General features: G+C 40.8%; 1 protein-coding gene across 4 annotated transcripts in view; it reads right to left on the bottom strand.

Moving 5' to 3' along the window:
• The window catches only part of LOC105684350 (tyrosine-protein phosphatase 99A-like), a 294,338-nt gene that overhangs the window by 182,032 nt on the left and 95,644 nt on the right, over positions 1 to 16,662 (bottom strand). For all 4 annotated transcript variants that reach the window (XM_048656205.1, XM_048656208.1, XM_048656206.1 and 1 more), the window contains exon 2: positions 5,503 to 5,805. In XM_048656205.1, the coding sequence (XP_048512162.1) occupies positions 5,503 to 5,805 (303 nt within the window). The remainder of the gene's footprint in view (positions 1 to 5,502; positions 5,806 to 16,662) is intronic.

The following is a 16,662-nucleotide window of genomic DNA, read 5'->3' as shown; positions in this document are numbered from 1 at the left end:
TACGATATGAATATATGTAAATGTACGAATGAACCTTGTACGAGCACATGGTTATGTAGAACGTATGTCGTACATGGGATGTACGTACATGGGATGAATGTACCTGCTCATGAGGTACATACTTCTGGATACGGGTACCGAGATTCTTGTAGAATGGGGTGGTGAGACTCGGCATACTCGGAATCTAAGGAGTTCCTATCATCGTAGCTGATTTCTTTTTTCATCCCTCTCATATCCTCGGCTATTTCTCTCATTGTTCTTCCTTTCAATTTTTTTTTTTTTTTTTTTTTTTTTTCGTTCTTCCTTTTCCCGCTCCTTACTCTGTCCACAAGTGAATCCTCCTCGATTTGACAAACAGGACGATAAACGGGTCGAGATATTGCTGTCAATATAAAGGATATTGTATTTCCACGGTATTCTACGTTATACAGGGAACACGAGCAATTTTTCATCCTTCCAGGATGTAAAATTTCTTCGGCTTTGTATCCGCACAGCTGTATTATAGATACAATGCACGTAATAAACGAAGAGCGAGAAGAATCAAAAAAAAAAAAAATGAAGCAGAGGGAAATCTGCGATCGAGTATTTTCCGAATCAACGGGAAGGAAAAAAAGAAAGTGAAAAAAAGTTCGGACAGCGAGAACTTCTTATTATTTTTTAGGCGAGTGGCGAAGCGCCGTGGCTGAAAAATGAAAAAACAAAGAAAAAAAAAAATGAGAAGAAAAGCAAAAAACGAGAAAGGAGCATAATTCTTAGAACAAAAAAAATTTGAAAATACAAGGACGACGAAATCCTTGCTTCTCACTTTCACGGAAGTGTGTGTTTCTAGGCTTTCTCTTCTTCCTCAAGTTCCTCTCGAGGAAAAAAACATTTTAGCCTCGCACGAGCGAGTCAAGAGTTACACAACCACCTCTTTTGATCCCTCTTCTTCCCTCTGGGGTTCCACCGTTCCCCTTTCTCCCGCTCCCACTCCCACTCCTTACGTAGTCGTTTCCTTTTTTTTCAGCCGCTACGAACGCGGTCGCAAAAGTCAGCGAAGATTGAATCTTTCGGTAAGGAAAAGTGACGGGTAAAAGGGGAAAGGTTGGCGGTGGGGGTGGTTTTCGGTGCTACTGGAAGGTAGAAACAGAAAAAAAGATAGAGAGTTCCCCGGAACTCGAAAAGGTTCCATACCCTACCGTCCCCTCCGCTTATACCAGAAGTACGAAGAGAGAGGAGGCAAAATATGAGAGAAGGTACACGGGGAAGAAAAAAGGAGAAAAAAGTCTCGACGAATCGAACGATTCTGGTAGTTTTTTTTTTTTTTATTTTTTGTTTTGAAAATTTGCTCGTTCATTTTCATTTCTCTTGACGTCATTCACCGCCGCACGAAGTGTCAAAAAGATAAAGTAAATGAAATCAAAAGCGAGATAAACTGGAAGAATTTCAAACCAGAAGAAAAACAGAAATTTTTCATTCCATTTTTTATCCAACGGCCCACCGCGATTAAGTATTACGGTAACTTTGTCGGATCGATCATCTTTTCTCATTTCAAGTTAACGCTGTAACTAATTGGGCGTGATATTTATAATGAGCTTTTTTTTTTTTTTTTACTTTTCCTTATTTCTTCGAGGTGACGCGGAGAAGCGCAAATATGTGGGTCGAGGATCTCTCGTAACTTCAGGTCGTCGTCATATACGTTAGATTATTATAAGCTAATGGCGATGATGGTGGTGGGTGGTGAATTTTCATTTCGTTTTTTTTTTGTTTTTTTTTTTTCGCTTCACACTTGTTAACGAGTATACCGCGAGCGACGATATACATGTAACATGTCTAATAAATAATTAATTTAACGTCGAGGAAAAAAAGAAAAAAAAACAGAGAAAAAGTTTCTATTTTGTTGAAAAAGTTAATTATATCTGGGGGTGAAAAATAACAGCATTATGACGATAAACTGTTGAGTGAAAATCGTTAACTTTCTTTTTCTTTCTTTTTTTTTTTCAATTTTTTTCTTTCTTCAAAGTTTGATCTTTTTTGATTTTTTTTTCCTCTTCCAGTTCCGATCGTATTATATGTATATGTGAAAAAAATAGAAGAACGGTGAACGCGGCTGGTTAAATCATTGAATACAATGCAAGTTAATCTTGGAAAGTTGAATGAGAACTGGAGTAAAAATAATAATAGTAAAAAAGAAAAAAACCAAAATATATATATGTATACATACCGTCTAAGAAAGAGAGAATAAAAAAAAAAGAAAAAGTTGGGAGTTGAAAGTTAATCGAGACATCTAAAGGAGTAGAAAAGGTAAAAAGTTTTTCAAAGAAGTAAAATCTCAACTGGAATGAGAAAAAAAGGGTGCGGGAGAAACCTTTTCGGTCTTCTGAAACATTGGACGAAGATTACCACGATCCGAAAACTTTCGTTTCCTTTTCAATTAGTGTAATTTAATTATATAATTAAACTCGTTCGCATCCGCGATAATTCCGATATTTAAAGAATTTTTTCATTCGAAAAGTTGAAATCGTACAAAAATCATTCTTGTACTTGTTGTCTATAACTATGATTCTAGTTTTCTGATTCTGTTTTTTTTTTTTCTTTACAATTAAAAAATTAATAATTTAATCGATTGATCGGTTAATTAACGTTCTGTTCAATTATATATTTATGGAGAACTGCTGAAGTTAATTTTATGTTATAACGCATGAAATGAAATAACTTTCGGGTTGATGGAGCGGTCTGAATATGAATATGAATTCAGCGATTTTCTCATTTTACGAAACAAGAAGGAACGAAAAAAAAAAAAAAACAATAAATTGTATTTACGGTGGTGTAAGTTGCACGAGTGTATAAACGTACGTTTATATGTGGTGGGGGTGAACGAGGAAAAGGAAATGGGGAAAACATTGTGCGATTAACAACTGCAAATTAGCGAGCTCAAAACACGCGAGAAACTCGTATATATATATACGGTACCAAAAAAGCATCGGAGTTTACGCGGCGGTATAAAACGCCCTGCATTAAGAGGAAGCCCCATAATTGCGCACCCTGTTTGCACGTGCGCGATCGTCGGTGTTTGTTTCGCAGAAAAGCCAACGCACTCCGATTTCGGATTTAGCTGTCAGTTGAGTTTCGGTCATCGTATGAATCTTTTATGCAATTGATCAATTTCATTTTATTCTATGCCACCCTAATTACTTGATACTATTTTTGTGCCGCATCAATCACCTGACACAACATAACCGAGTCACATTTAAATACCGCGATCTCAGCTGTATCCGCGATCGTCAATTTCACAGCTGACAAAAACTGTCTCTTCGATTCGCGCTTACGTACGAAGTTCGAAGTTCACCAGATCCTCTCTGTATGCATTTACGTTATAATACATTTTGTTGAAAGTTCGGACCTAATTAATTCTAGCGGCACGATATTCTTCATTTTATTATTTATTTTTGGATGAAACTCAACACAATACCTCCCATGAACAACTGAAATTCTGTACGACTGATTTGTAATGTATACCAATTATCTTTCGGACAAAATATCCGGATGTTTCAAGGATATTTTAGCCTGAGAATATTTGGTCCACCGAGGTAGGAACGCTGACCAGCCTTGGATCAAAAATTCTGCTCAGCGCCAGGTCGAAAAAATTATCCAGCTGTAGATCGGAAAGTCTAGCCATCGTCAAATTTGAAAAATTGGCCAGCTTTGGATCAGATAGATTAGCCAGTGCCAAGTCAAAAAAAACTGGTCAGTGTCGGATCAGAAAAACTGGTCAGCGGCGGATCAGAAAAATTGGTCAGCTCTAGATCAGATGGAATAGCCAGCGCAAAGTCAAAAAAACTGGTCAGCGCCGGATCAGAAAAACTGGTCAGCGCCGGATCAAAAAAATTGGTCAGCGCCAGATAGAAAAAACTCGCTAGCTGTGAATCAGATAGAATAGCCAGCGCCGAGTCAAAAAAACTGGTCAGCGCCGGATCAAAAAAATTGGTCAGCGCCAGATAGAAAAAACTCGCTAGCTGTGAATCAGATAGAATAGCCAGCGCCGAGTCAAAAAAACTGGTCAGCGCCGGATCAAAAAAACTGGTCAGCGCCAGATAAAAAAAGTTGGCCAGCGCCAGATAGAAGCAACTGGCCAGCTGTGAATCAGATAGAATAGCCAGCGCCGAGTCAAAAAAACTGGTCAGCGCCGGATCAAAAAAATTGGTCAGCGCCAGATAGAAAAAACTCGCTAGCTGTGAATCAGATAGAATAGCCAGCGCCGAGTCAAAAAAACTGGTCAGCGCCGGATCAAAAAAACTGGTCAGCGCCAGATAAAAAAAGTTGGCCAGCGCCAGATAGAAGCAACTGGCCAGCTGTGAATCAGATAGAATAGCCAGCGCCGAGTCAAAAAAAGTGGTCAGCGCCGGATCAAAAAAAATTGGCCAGCGCCAGATAGAAAAAACTCGCTAGCTGTGAATCAGATAGAATAGCCAGCGCCGAGTCAAAAAAACTGGTCAGCGCCGGATCAAAAAAAATTGGCCAGCGCCAGATAGAAAAAACTCGCTAGCTGTGAATCAGATAGAATAGCCAGCACCGAGTCCAAAACACTGGTCAGCGCCAGATAAAAAAAGTTGGCCAGCGCCAGATAGAAGCAACTGGCCAGCTGTGAATCAGATGGAATAGCCAGCGCCAAGTAAAAAAAACTGGTCAGCGCCGGATCAGAAAAATTGGGCAGCACCAGATGGAAGAAACACGGAGTCGTTAATGCATGCCGATCAACACCTGTTCATTTCGTCTCAAAGATATTTTGTCCGAGAATATCAAATGTGTCGCTATATCATCGTTATTCATGTGTAAAGTTTCACATAGACGGACCCACAGTTTCGTCGATCAAGAACGCAGTCGCACAGTTGCTAATTAGTACTAATGATGATGGTTTAATTGGCGGTATTATAGAAAGTTGTTACTACGGTTGAAATTTATAATACCACATCACACTCAGGAGGTACGCAGGATACTCAGGTGTTAGCAAAGAGACATATAGAGCGAGCCCAGGGAAAGAGTTGATCGTTGTTAAAAGCATTACAAAGCGCAGTAAAGCTGCTCAGAATTTAAGCCCACTACACTGCGCATAGGTATACAGGTAGAGTAATATAATAACGCGGTTAATCCTTCGAAGTCTGTCACACAGAAACTGGGGATTATAATATCCGGCGTTCATGTAACGATCACAAAGTAATATAATGACGATAATAATAATTACGGCGTATAATACGATGACAACACGTTTCCCCTTCAGCTTTAATACGCGACGTTTATAGTTCAACAATTACAAGTTACATCGGCGATCGTAAACCCGTTCGGGTTCCCGTACCAACGGGAGAAAAAAAAAAAAAAAAAAAAAAAAACTTCCACCATCTCCATTTTTCGAGACGATCGAAAAACAAAAAAACCATAAAATTATCCCCCCGGCGCAAAATATCGACGATTATAGACCATCGATGAAAATAATCACGATTATTGACGAGCAGTTTTTCCACCAACCTTGAACCATGAGTTTGACGATGGCCTCGGGCATCGGACGGTTGTTGACGAGACAGTAATACTCGCCGCTGTCCACCGATGTAACGGGATGAAAAAAGAGGGCGAAATTGTCGGTGGTAAGTGACACTCTGTTGCGATGTTTCCATACGGTTGTGCTGCTGCTGCTGTACTCCAGTATCCTTGCGCCGTCCGCTCTCCATTCCAACATGAGTACGAGCGATTGTTCCGTGACACCTGGACAAGCCAACGATATGTTACCGCCGGCTTCCGCGTTCACTTGCTGCAACGGTATTACGGTCACGTCTGAAACACAACGAAACAGACGAAAGGTATTAATTAAAACGGTAAGAAAATATCGCACGCGTTTCGCGGGCGAGACGTATGGAAAATTCGAGAGTTCTTTCGAGAGTCCTCCGTGTTCGTCGGGGACGCGAGGAACGTTTTTTCTCTCGCCATTTTCTTGTACGTAGAATTTTCAGCGCTACCCCTCGAAGGTGACCCCTTCGAGTGTATCGTCGATGGACCGTTGATAGAATTTCGGTAACGAATTCTCGGGGAAAATTTTCATTGTTTGCCGAGCAGCCCGACCGTCCAAGAAAAGCATCGGCGGTAGGTACCAAACGGTATTTGGTGGAAATCCATGACTGGATACCGGCGCAAAAGTAGTGGTCAGTAGACGCACGACCGGACACCGAGACGTGATCGGATTTTGGATCGGTCACCGACAACCCTTCCCCCCCCCCCTCCCCACCCCCCACCCCCTTCTCCTGCCCCTCCGGTAACACGGCGAGAGCCATCGCCATCTCTGGAAGGTTTACCGATTTCCTCAGCTTTCCGGAGTTTCGAACGACTTCCAAATCGCGCTATGCCCTACGGCGCTGTGTTCGGTTCTAAATCGAGTCGTTTTCACTGATTGCAGCTGGTATAAGGTACGTACCTACCTACCCACCCACCTTCCTACCTACCTACCTACCTACCTACCTACCTATTCCCGATTGCTTGCTCAGAGATTTTTCTGCCAACAAGACACGGGGAAAAAAAGATAGAGAAAAAAAAACGAGAAAGAAACAGACCGCCACGCGTTAAGTTACTCAAATTTTGTTGAAAAAAAAAACTTTCGAATTTCGATACGTCGTTATCTTTTGTTTGTTTTTCGAAACTTTTCAGGCCACGCCGATCATATGAGTAATTCGGTGATTATTTTTCAGATTTTTGAAAATTGTCGAAGCAAAAAAATTTTCCACACCGGTTACGAGGCTCTTTATTTTTTTTTTTTTTGTTTTTTTACTTTTTCCTTCTCGTTTCAGACAAACTGCATGCCTTGATGAACTTTCGTTGTAGCTATACATAACAGAATTGCGTTTTAATCCCTCACGTTTCCCAATCCATGTATACAGTGCGAAAGTAAAATGGGGGGGGGGCGGGGGGGGTGGTGGAGGAGTTGAGATAGATGTATACGTTCGGGTGAAAAATAAAAAGAGAAAGAGAACGAAAAAGAAAAAAAGAGAAAGAAAAAAAAAAAAGGGTTTAAAAATAGTGAGAGAGGGAGAAAGCTGCCTGGGCCACTTTACCGAGTAAAGAGGTGGTGCAGGAGGTGGATGTCGACGGTGATGTGGATGGTTTGAAAACGGAATCGATATCCTTGTAATAACGTCCAACCAGCACACACCGGCGAGAAGTCCCATGTATCCAAAGTCTGGAATATGGGAATATGTGGTGCGCGGGTGGAGGGGATGGGGGGGAAGGGCGAGGGGGTAGAATATGGCGGGTGTACATATGTACGGGTATTTACATGTGTATATTTCATGGATGTATAGGTGGTGGCGGTAGGTGAAAATACATCGAAAACACGTACAAAAAGGTATTGTGTCCCTCAAGCTACAGGCACAATGGACGTCGCTCTTTCATTCTCGGGGGTACACGTGCGCGGCGGACGAATAGGGAAAGTTTTATTTAGAAAAAAGGAAAAATTTAAAGAGCAAAAAATAAACCCCCTGTTTTTTTTTATTCTCATTTTCCCCGCTTCTATTTTTGCAGTTTTCTATCGCGCGTAAACCGAGAGCTGATCAATGATCGATCGGACGCGTGAAAGCGATACCACGTTAAATAATGGAAAAAAAATAATTTCCTCTTTTTTCAAAGGTACCGGATCAGAAAGCACCCCAACCCCTCCTTCAACCCCTCGGGGCACGTTGAGAACGCTCGTACGATCCCCGTGAATCGAAAATTGTTTGAAAATTTTCAAATTGCAGCCAAATGTTTTACAAAAAAATTCTTCGGCATTCCAATTCGTATAAAATTTTATTTTACAGAACATTTTTTGGGTGTCTTTTTTTTCATCGTGTCCCTCGACTTTCCTTCGCTTTCAAAATACCTCCAACGATTCGATTTTGTCGATGGAGGAAAAAAAGAAAAAGAAAAAGAAAAAGTAAAGTTTTTTTCTCGAGATTTCATTAGACATGATAACCCATGCGGTTGGGGGGGGGGAGGAGGGGGGGAGGGGTGGGGGGGGTGTCGGGAGAGACAGTAATTTCGGAAGCGAGAGGGTTTATTTATAATTTAGGGGCAGGAGAGTTTCTCAGAGGCGAGCGAGGATAATTTAAGACAAGTGGAATGATGAATACCTGAAATGTGTTAAACGGAGCGTGGTGGTTTTGGTACGGTGGTTACGTCATTCATAAATAATTACGAGTACTTAAAAGCTATGGTTTTATAATGTGGAATGTTTTTTTTTTTTGCGCCGGCAGGATAAAATGTTTCCTCCGGTTGCGCGGGGAGAAAATTTTCCCGTTTTCATCTTCGAAGATAATTCGCTTAATCCTGTACAACCGCGCGGCGTTGCTCGCGGACATCCCGCGAGAGAGGAGGGCGAAATTGGAAAACTGGGGAAACAAAAAAAAAAAATTTCTCCGAACGGCGAGGGAGAAGACGATGGAGAGGCTTGCGATCATCGTCGCGCGGTAGGTAAATTGGTTGTAGATCAGTACCGAAGGGATCCTTTCAATTTAATTTCGTTGAAATCTTTTACGAGAAACCTCTCAGAGCATCAGCAGAGGTTTCTTCTCTTTTAAGCGAACTTGCGACCTACGTTATAACCACTCATCCTCGGATTCCTCCTCTTTTCCCTTTTCTTACTCATTTTATTTCGCCTCCTTCTTCATCTCCATCTTCTTCCTTCCTTCCTTCGTTCCTCTCGAAAGGGCCGGGAATACATAAACGATAAGGAACTGACGAACGTTAGTGAAACCGACCTTTTGCCAACTTTAAAATACATTTTACGAAATGAGTGAAAAGCAAATACACTTTAGGTGGCTTCATCTCATATATATATATATATATACATACTATATACCTATGTAGGTACATATAATATACATACCTAACTACCTACCAAAGAGATGATGGAATTGAAAATTATTATACCACTCAAAAAACGAACGAGAAAGTTGCCACCCCCGATTTTTTCGTCGTACTTGAAAAACTTTACATTTTCTCTCCCGTCCCTTGATGAACGGACCAAAAAAAAAAAAAGAAAAACGAAAAAAACGATAAAACAATCAAATTATTTCCGAACGACCAATCGCACGTAATTATAAAAATTGAAAAAAGATACTCCAAAAGAAAGGGGGAACAAAAAACTCTTATTCCACTTGTTTTCGTTGTTGTTGTTGTTGTTGTTTTTTTTTTTAACGAAAAAATTTCAATAACGGATACACATCTAATTTAATTTCATAAAGCCGAACGGAAATCAGACACCGCGTGAGGCGAGGGACGAGAAGTGGAAGAACATTAGAATCAAAAAAAGGGAAGAACGAAGGAAAGAATTGGTGCGGTATACGCGGAAAGGGGGGTCGGATATCGCTGACGCCAAATTGTCATGCGTTTTCCCATAACTCTCCGGTAGTTGCGGCGGCCATACCGACTTCCTTCAAACAGGCTCATATTTATTCATGGTATATACTTTGGCTTAATTTCATAGAGTGCATCTAAAAGTTGAGCTTACTCCAGCATGAAAAGCATAACCTCTCCGGTTATCCGCGCACAAATATCTCTAGCCATATATACGACAATTTTATGTATCATGCCACCCCCGGAACCCCCCCTTCATTGCTGCTGCTTACGCGTGTGTGTCTCTTGCGCAAGTACGGGGTGACTCGGAAGCAGATGCGAAAATTCAAAAGGGTGATGGGGGGGGGGGGGGGGGGGGGGGAGCGAGCCGAGCGAATTCGCGCCTATAACACGTGATCTCCGAAGCGCCGTTCCAAAATATGGCCGATTGAAAAGTTGCGATTTCCGCCGGAATTACACGGCGCTCGTCCGTCGGCCGTCTGGTCGCAGTCATACGCGCGCTGGATGGATTGTCGATGCGAATTTGAGAATATCGAATAAAAACACTTCTGACGTTGACTTTTATTATCGATAACCATAGCCAGTGTTCGAACGCAGCGCATCGTCTTTCGCGTGTTTCACGGGTTGCCTACTTTTAAGCGCAATAAGCGCAACTCTTCGATCGGTCGCCATTTTGGGATCGGTTCTTCGGAGACCGCGTGACATGTGCGTGTATTCACTCACCTCGGGTATTCCGGTCACTTCTTTGAAATTATCTGAGACACCCTGTATGTATATCTGTACGAATATAACCACGTTGATGAAATTCGTCTCATGTAGAAAATCTTATCATTTTATTAAAGACGTTCTCGTACCAGAGAAACCTTTTTGGCTCTTCCTTGTTCATTTTTTGTTTTTCGCTTACGGTAATCGAGAATTTTTTGCCAAAAAAAAAAAAAACGAAAAAGAAAGAGAATTACAAATTATTCGGGACGGAAGAGGAATTTTTCGTTCTTCATTTTTTCGCATTTTTCAAGTATCTCGAAAGGATTTTTCGAACGATTGATTTTCGATTTAAAGAAATATATACGTAGTTATAATGTAGATCATACATATCCTTTTTAGTTATTTCGTTTTATTTGAAAAAGGTCGAGCGCTTCGTGGAAAAAAATTTTGTAAAGCACTTGACTCGTTTTCGAGGGAACTGGATAGACGTGCAAAAAACAAAGAGAGAGAAGAAAAAAAAACGACAGAGTTGTCTCGCAGAGTGACAGAATCCATGTACACAGTCGGAATATTATTTACAGTGATTAAGAAAATTAGCTACATCGCACCAGCGCCGCGGGTGATATAATATTCTTCTTCTTTGTCACATTTTTTTCTATCTCCCGATTCGGACGAAGATTTTCATTCATTATCATCAGCGCGAGTTGTTGAAATTACGACTGCTAAAAAATTCAATTTCTGACTTGGCTCGAATTCTTCAATTTTCGCTTATTTTCGATTGTCTCATTACTTTCCGATTTTTCAGAGCTGGTTACCCCCTTTGATTTTTTCAATTATAAGGTTGAAAATCGAAATTCCTTTTTCGAGTGTATTCTAATATATCTCTAGTCTGGAAATTCGACTGTTGGTTTTTCGAACGGAAAAAAATTCTAAAGAATTAGAAAAAAAAAGCAAAAAAAAAAAAAAAATTAAACGCGAGGATAACTTTGTGTAATCGTATACACAACAGAAAGAACTCGTCGTCGTCGAGTTGGGGGAGGATGAAAACCTGCCCTTGAAAATAACACTAGGTAATTATAGGTGCAGACGGTGTTTTACCCCCTGGGATTAACGAGAAACTCAACTTTCTTTTTCCTTTTTTTTTTTTTCGTGATTTCTTTCTCATTTGGTTCTTCTTTCACCCTCACCCCAATCGGTTTAAGGAATGTACAGTTTTTCTTTTTCTACTACAGGTCGTAAGAAATCGTCAGATCTATGAAACTCAAAATCCCCCATGATCGTCGAGATCAATCACCGATTTTATCCGTAACGATGAGTCGAACGAATTTTCGTCGCAACGGTTTTTTTTTGGTTTTTCTTTGATAAATTCCTTTTTTTCTCGCCGGAGGACGAGAGAGATCGGTTAAAATGTGACGTCAGGCAAGTGGCAGGCTCATCCTATTTCCTATTTCTTTTTTTTTTTCTTTTTTTCTATATACATATATATGTATGTAAGTAGGGTGAGAAAATAGCTAAGCGTGTGCGGGTAACGTCATCCCCATACCCATACACGTGCCCACTGTTCACCGATTCGGCAAAAACAAGATTTGACGGTCGACGGAGCTTGCGGGATACCAAATTCGTTACATATATATATACCTATGTATATATGTATACGTATACTTATAGTTTCTCGACCGTGCAGCGTCTCTCGAAAGCCGAGCTTGAACGGGAGGATAATTTGCTTACGCGACCAAGATTTGCCACCCCGTGCGAAAGGAGAGAAAAAAAAAAAGAAAAGGGAGAAAAAACCAGATAGAAAGAGACTCGGAAAATGTAAAGCTCTCTCTCGCGAACGCCATTCGGAAAGGACGCGCCGATGGTCAAGGATGAGGATAAAAATTCGCGAATACCACCTCAGCGCGCTTTATTTGACCGATGATCCTGTCAAGGTTGCATACACAAAGTATGACGAAAGGAAGAAAAAAAAAAAAAAACCCCAAGGACAAAAAAATGAAAGGGAGTAAAGCTCAGCTATGCGGTCCCGGAGTTCATTCATGTTTGGAAATAACGCGAGGTGTATTTTATTGTTGGTTTTTTTCACTGTTTTTTTTTTTTTTTTTTTGTTTTCAGTCGCAGAGACGATAGGGTCACCGGCTACAGGTATAACGTGGAAAGTTTTTTTTTTCGATGTGAGTGTATGTACAAGGGCGGCACGCGCCGTCGAGTTTTGTCAATTTCTTCCTCTTTCTTTGGCTTGTTCCCATCTAAATCTTAGCAGGTCGCGCTTGGTTTCCATTTCAGAAAAGGAACCGACACTACTGCCGGGTGCAGAGAATCCGAGTTTGAAATTCTTCACGCTCAAGTTATATCTACTTGAACTACTTGCTATTCGGGAGATCCTAGAGTTTTACTCGTTTCCTGGTAACTCCCTAGGAAAAAAAGAGAAGGGAAGACCTGAGGGAGGATGAGGCTCGGAAAAATACCGGGGAAAGAAGATACGCTCGATAATTCTGATCCAGTAGTAGAAGATCCCTTCCTTCAAAGAGGTATATGTATAGGTATGTGTATCCACATACTTATGTATGTATGTGCTAAACTTACTGACGCCCGCGCCACACAACACTGCGGAAAGCCTTCCCGAGCGTATTTTACAACGACGTCTGCAGGTTTCTTTTTCTCTTTTTTGTTTTTTGGATTTTCTTTTTTTTCTTTTGCATTTTCACTCCGGAGACTCGCAGTTATTCCGAATATCTAATGAGCACCGGTAATTCGAAGAAATCAGAAATTCCTCCATTTTTTTATGCTATAATAACGAAAAAAGCTTCCTGATTTTTAGAAAAGTTTTTTACTAATTTTATAAAACACTTGAATGATGGGAAAAAAATTACCGATTTTAAAAGCTCAGTTCATTCAACAATTCAAAGTAATTTTATTTAGAATTGTTATGAAAAAGAGCCAATTGTATGATATTTATATGTGAAGGCGATATCTCTCGAAAAACTCGATTAATCGAGCCAATTTTAATTTCATCACGTTGAGAATTTGGTATCATGGAACCCCATTCAATTTCACCTCTGCAACTATCATGGTTCGTTTACAATTAATTAAAGAAGCGATTACTTTCGGAAATTTTTTTCACCTAAAATGCACGAATGTACCATTTTCATGAACGTAAAATAATATAGAGAGAAAAGTGAAGCGTATTTTCGGAGTTCTCATTTCAGGTTCATAGATGGCGCGGCGGTAGTCCAGATCTGAAATTTCTCGCACTTCCAACTTTCATTGCAACGACGCAGCGGTGCAGTTGGAAACGTGCGCTTTTGGCTTTTCATTTGATTCGCTGACTGCAGTTCGACTTCAATTTGTGAGAAGAACAAAAAATGGTATCCCTTTGACTGAAATTTTCGCAGGACTTTGTCCTTTCCCTCGCCTCCTTTTTTTCATCAACAAGTTTTCTCAATATAAGGATACAAAAGACGTTCCGAGAACTTTCGAGGTTCGCATAGCGCGTCGCAGTCGACATTCGAAAGCTACGCGGCGCAACCTTTTGATCTGTCTTCTGACTTTCCGGAAAAACTTTTGGAAATCTCGATCGGAAAAAATCGTCCAGAGGTCGAGCAGAGGGCTGCGGGGTAGGCGGGGGCCGGGAAGAGAACATGCGGAGACGTTATATTGCACGGAAAATTTTATCAGGACCCACAAATAAGTCTTGAGGTTTAATTAACCTAAATTGAGGAAGAGACACTAACTGCTAACTAAGACCCTTTCTCGTAATTGGGTATAAATGCCCATGGAATTCAGATCTGACCGTAAAGTTAACCTCCTTTGCCCCTCTTTGCCCCTTTCGGCCCCGTGGATTTGGGATTGCGGGACACCTGAAAGTCCTTCGGTATAAGAGCAGGTCCTTCCTCGAGTGAAATATCTTCACGCGGGTCTTCGCGGGATAACCGGGAGACGCGTTGTCTTAATACTTGATGCAAATGTCGTTCCTACTTGACGTGGGTCATCCAGTTTTTCACCCCGTCGATGCACCCGGCGTATTCTACCGGCCGTTAAAAAAATTCTCGGAAAAGTGAGTCCTCGGGGAGAACGTGAAGTGTGTATTTTTTTTTATTCCGTCGGTGGTCGAATCCGGTTCCTGAAATTTTTAAGAAATTCGGGCAGCTCGATCACGTTTCACGAGGTGTTCCGATGGACCTCGGTGGAAAACAAGTTGGAAGAAGCCGAACCCCATCAAAGTTTCGTATCATATTTGTTCCCGAACGATATAATAATAATGACGATGTATAAAACGATACTATTTGCACTGGTTGTGTACCGACGTTATCCTTGACTTCCGGTTCTGCGAAAAGGAACTTCAGCTGTGTTTGACGAGGTATAAAAACGATTTCCGTTTCACCCGAAGGTCCAGAAGTCTCCTTCTCACATCCCTTGTCCCTTTCCCCCCCTCCCCCCTCCCCCCACCCTCACCGCCCCGCCCACGGCCCCCGTTACCCGACGCTTTTCTTCGGCACACACGACGATAAAACCGGAAGTTGGTGATATCAAAGTCCCTCTTCCATCCGCCGTTCGATAACGTCTGGGGACACTTTCCACGTCTCCTTCATTGTTTGACCTGCACATAACGGTCTTTGATTTTGGGTCGCGTCACAAAATCCATCTATCCATCCATCCGTATCCACCCTTTACCGGCCACGCGTTACCGAGAAAAAAAAAGAAGCAAAAAAAAAAAAAGAAAATGGAAACAGAAAAAACACGTTTCGTTACCCTGTACGGTTTTGATGGTTTCCGGATTGAGTCTTGTCGCGATTCCCAGCGAATTTGACGGTTAATTAGCATACTGCTCGCGTTGTACTTATTTTCGGATTTTCACCGATTTCTCCGAGTCTTTTATCTCCTCTGAAATTTTATTCCAAACCAAAAAACCTTTTCTTCTGATTCTCGAGTTTCAACTTTTCCGAAAATTTAATTGTTACGAAAATTTCCGTCACACTTTCATGACTGCAAACGGAGTTTCAGCTTTAACGAATTATCCGGGGAATCAGGCCGCATGTTTTCCTTATCAAATGACGTTTTTTGCCCTATTTTAGTTTTCTCTTATTTCGGTTATTATCCTCTGACATCGCGTATCACTTATTTCCTCCTTTTTCTCTTCTTTTTCTATAATTCCTTTATTTTCAACCCGTTACGAAAATATCCTCGTAGCACGGCCAATTAACCACGACGATAATTCTTCATTCCTCTCTCCCTTTCCCCAACTTTTTCCTTCGGTTTTTTATCTTCTTTTCTCCCCCCCCCCCCCACCCCTACCCCCCTTCCGTCTCTATTATCAACCCAACAACTCACCCTTTTGGTTATTTTTCGTTTTCATTATATACACCACTGTGCGCCGTGCCCTTTTGTCAATTTTCAAAACTATTTCGAAGGTTGATTTCGTTATTTTTTTTGTTAATTTTTCTTAAATTGCGTTTTTTCTTTTTTCCGAATCATACCCATAACCACCCCGTTTTTTGCATGTGTCCTTCTTTTCCCTTCTCGTTATCTTTCTGATTCTATTCAATTGTTTCATTCTTCTCTTGTTTTTTGTCAATATTTTTCTACAATATTGCGATCACTTCTTCGCCCTAGTTATTTGTGAACTGTAATATACAAAAAATACTCCGAAGAAACTAAAACAAAGAGGAATTATTATTAATTATCTTTTAAAACAATAAGCTTCCTACAATCGCGATGTGATTCGATCTACAACGTACTTCCGCGCGACAACGATGCAAAGGAGGACGGAGAAAAGGAAGCGAAAATGAAAAAAAAAATAAAAATCACCAGAAAGGAAGAGAAAAAAAGAAAATCCTGAAACTGTAACAAGAATAAGAAACCGTACAACAGGGGCAGGACAAAAAAAAAAGAATGTATACGCGTCATTTGCTCGCTACTTTTTTCGTTCTTTTGTTCTTTGGTTTTTTTCATTTTTCTTTTATTTGGTTTTTTTCTTCTTCTCTTTCAAGCTTAATTGCCTTTGTTAATAGAACCACCGTATAGTGTCCTTGGTAATTAGCATTTTTCGAATCGTTAAACGGTAATCGTTATACACACCGCAACAACAACCACCTCATATACATACCCACCGCGCTAATTACCCTTCCTATTCTCAGTCATTGTCATTATTATTATTATTGTCAAAATCCTTGTTCTTTCTTTCGCATCGTGACCGTCGTTCATATTAGCACGAACGGGACTGATGTGTCGGAATTATCGTTAAGTATTTTTATTCGATTGAGTTTTCGTATATCATATGAACGGAATGCACCTAGGTTTATTCGATTGGAACGAGGGTTGGAGAAAAAAAAGGAAACAGGAGGAAGAAAAAAAAAAATTGAGTAACAGGAGAAAAAGAAATAGGCGAGCCTCGTACAACGGTCCATACATACATACGTGCGTGTATATAACGTAGAAAAGAAGAAGTTTTTTGTTGACGCGAGGGTGAAAGAGCCTGCGGTTTTGGGGAAGGGTGTAGCGAACGTAAGGGTGTGGCGTAGCTCGACGCTCGTCAGGAAAGCCCTGATTGAAATAATCCCAACGATCGGCACGTCATAATCTCTCGGTTTTTCTCCCTTCTGTTCTCTT

Source organism: Athalia rosae, chromosome 5, assembly GCF_917208135.1.
Source record: "Athalia rosae chromosome 5, iyAthRosa1.1, whole genome shotgun sequence".
Classification (NCBI taxonomy): domain Eukaryota; kingdom Metazoa; phylum Arthropoda; class Insecta; order Hymenoptera; family Athaliidae; genus Athalia; species Athalia rosae.
The sequence above is the reverse complement of the archived record's forward strand: the minus strand, read 5'-3'. Positions and strand labels throughout refer to the sequence as shown.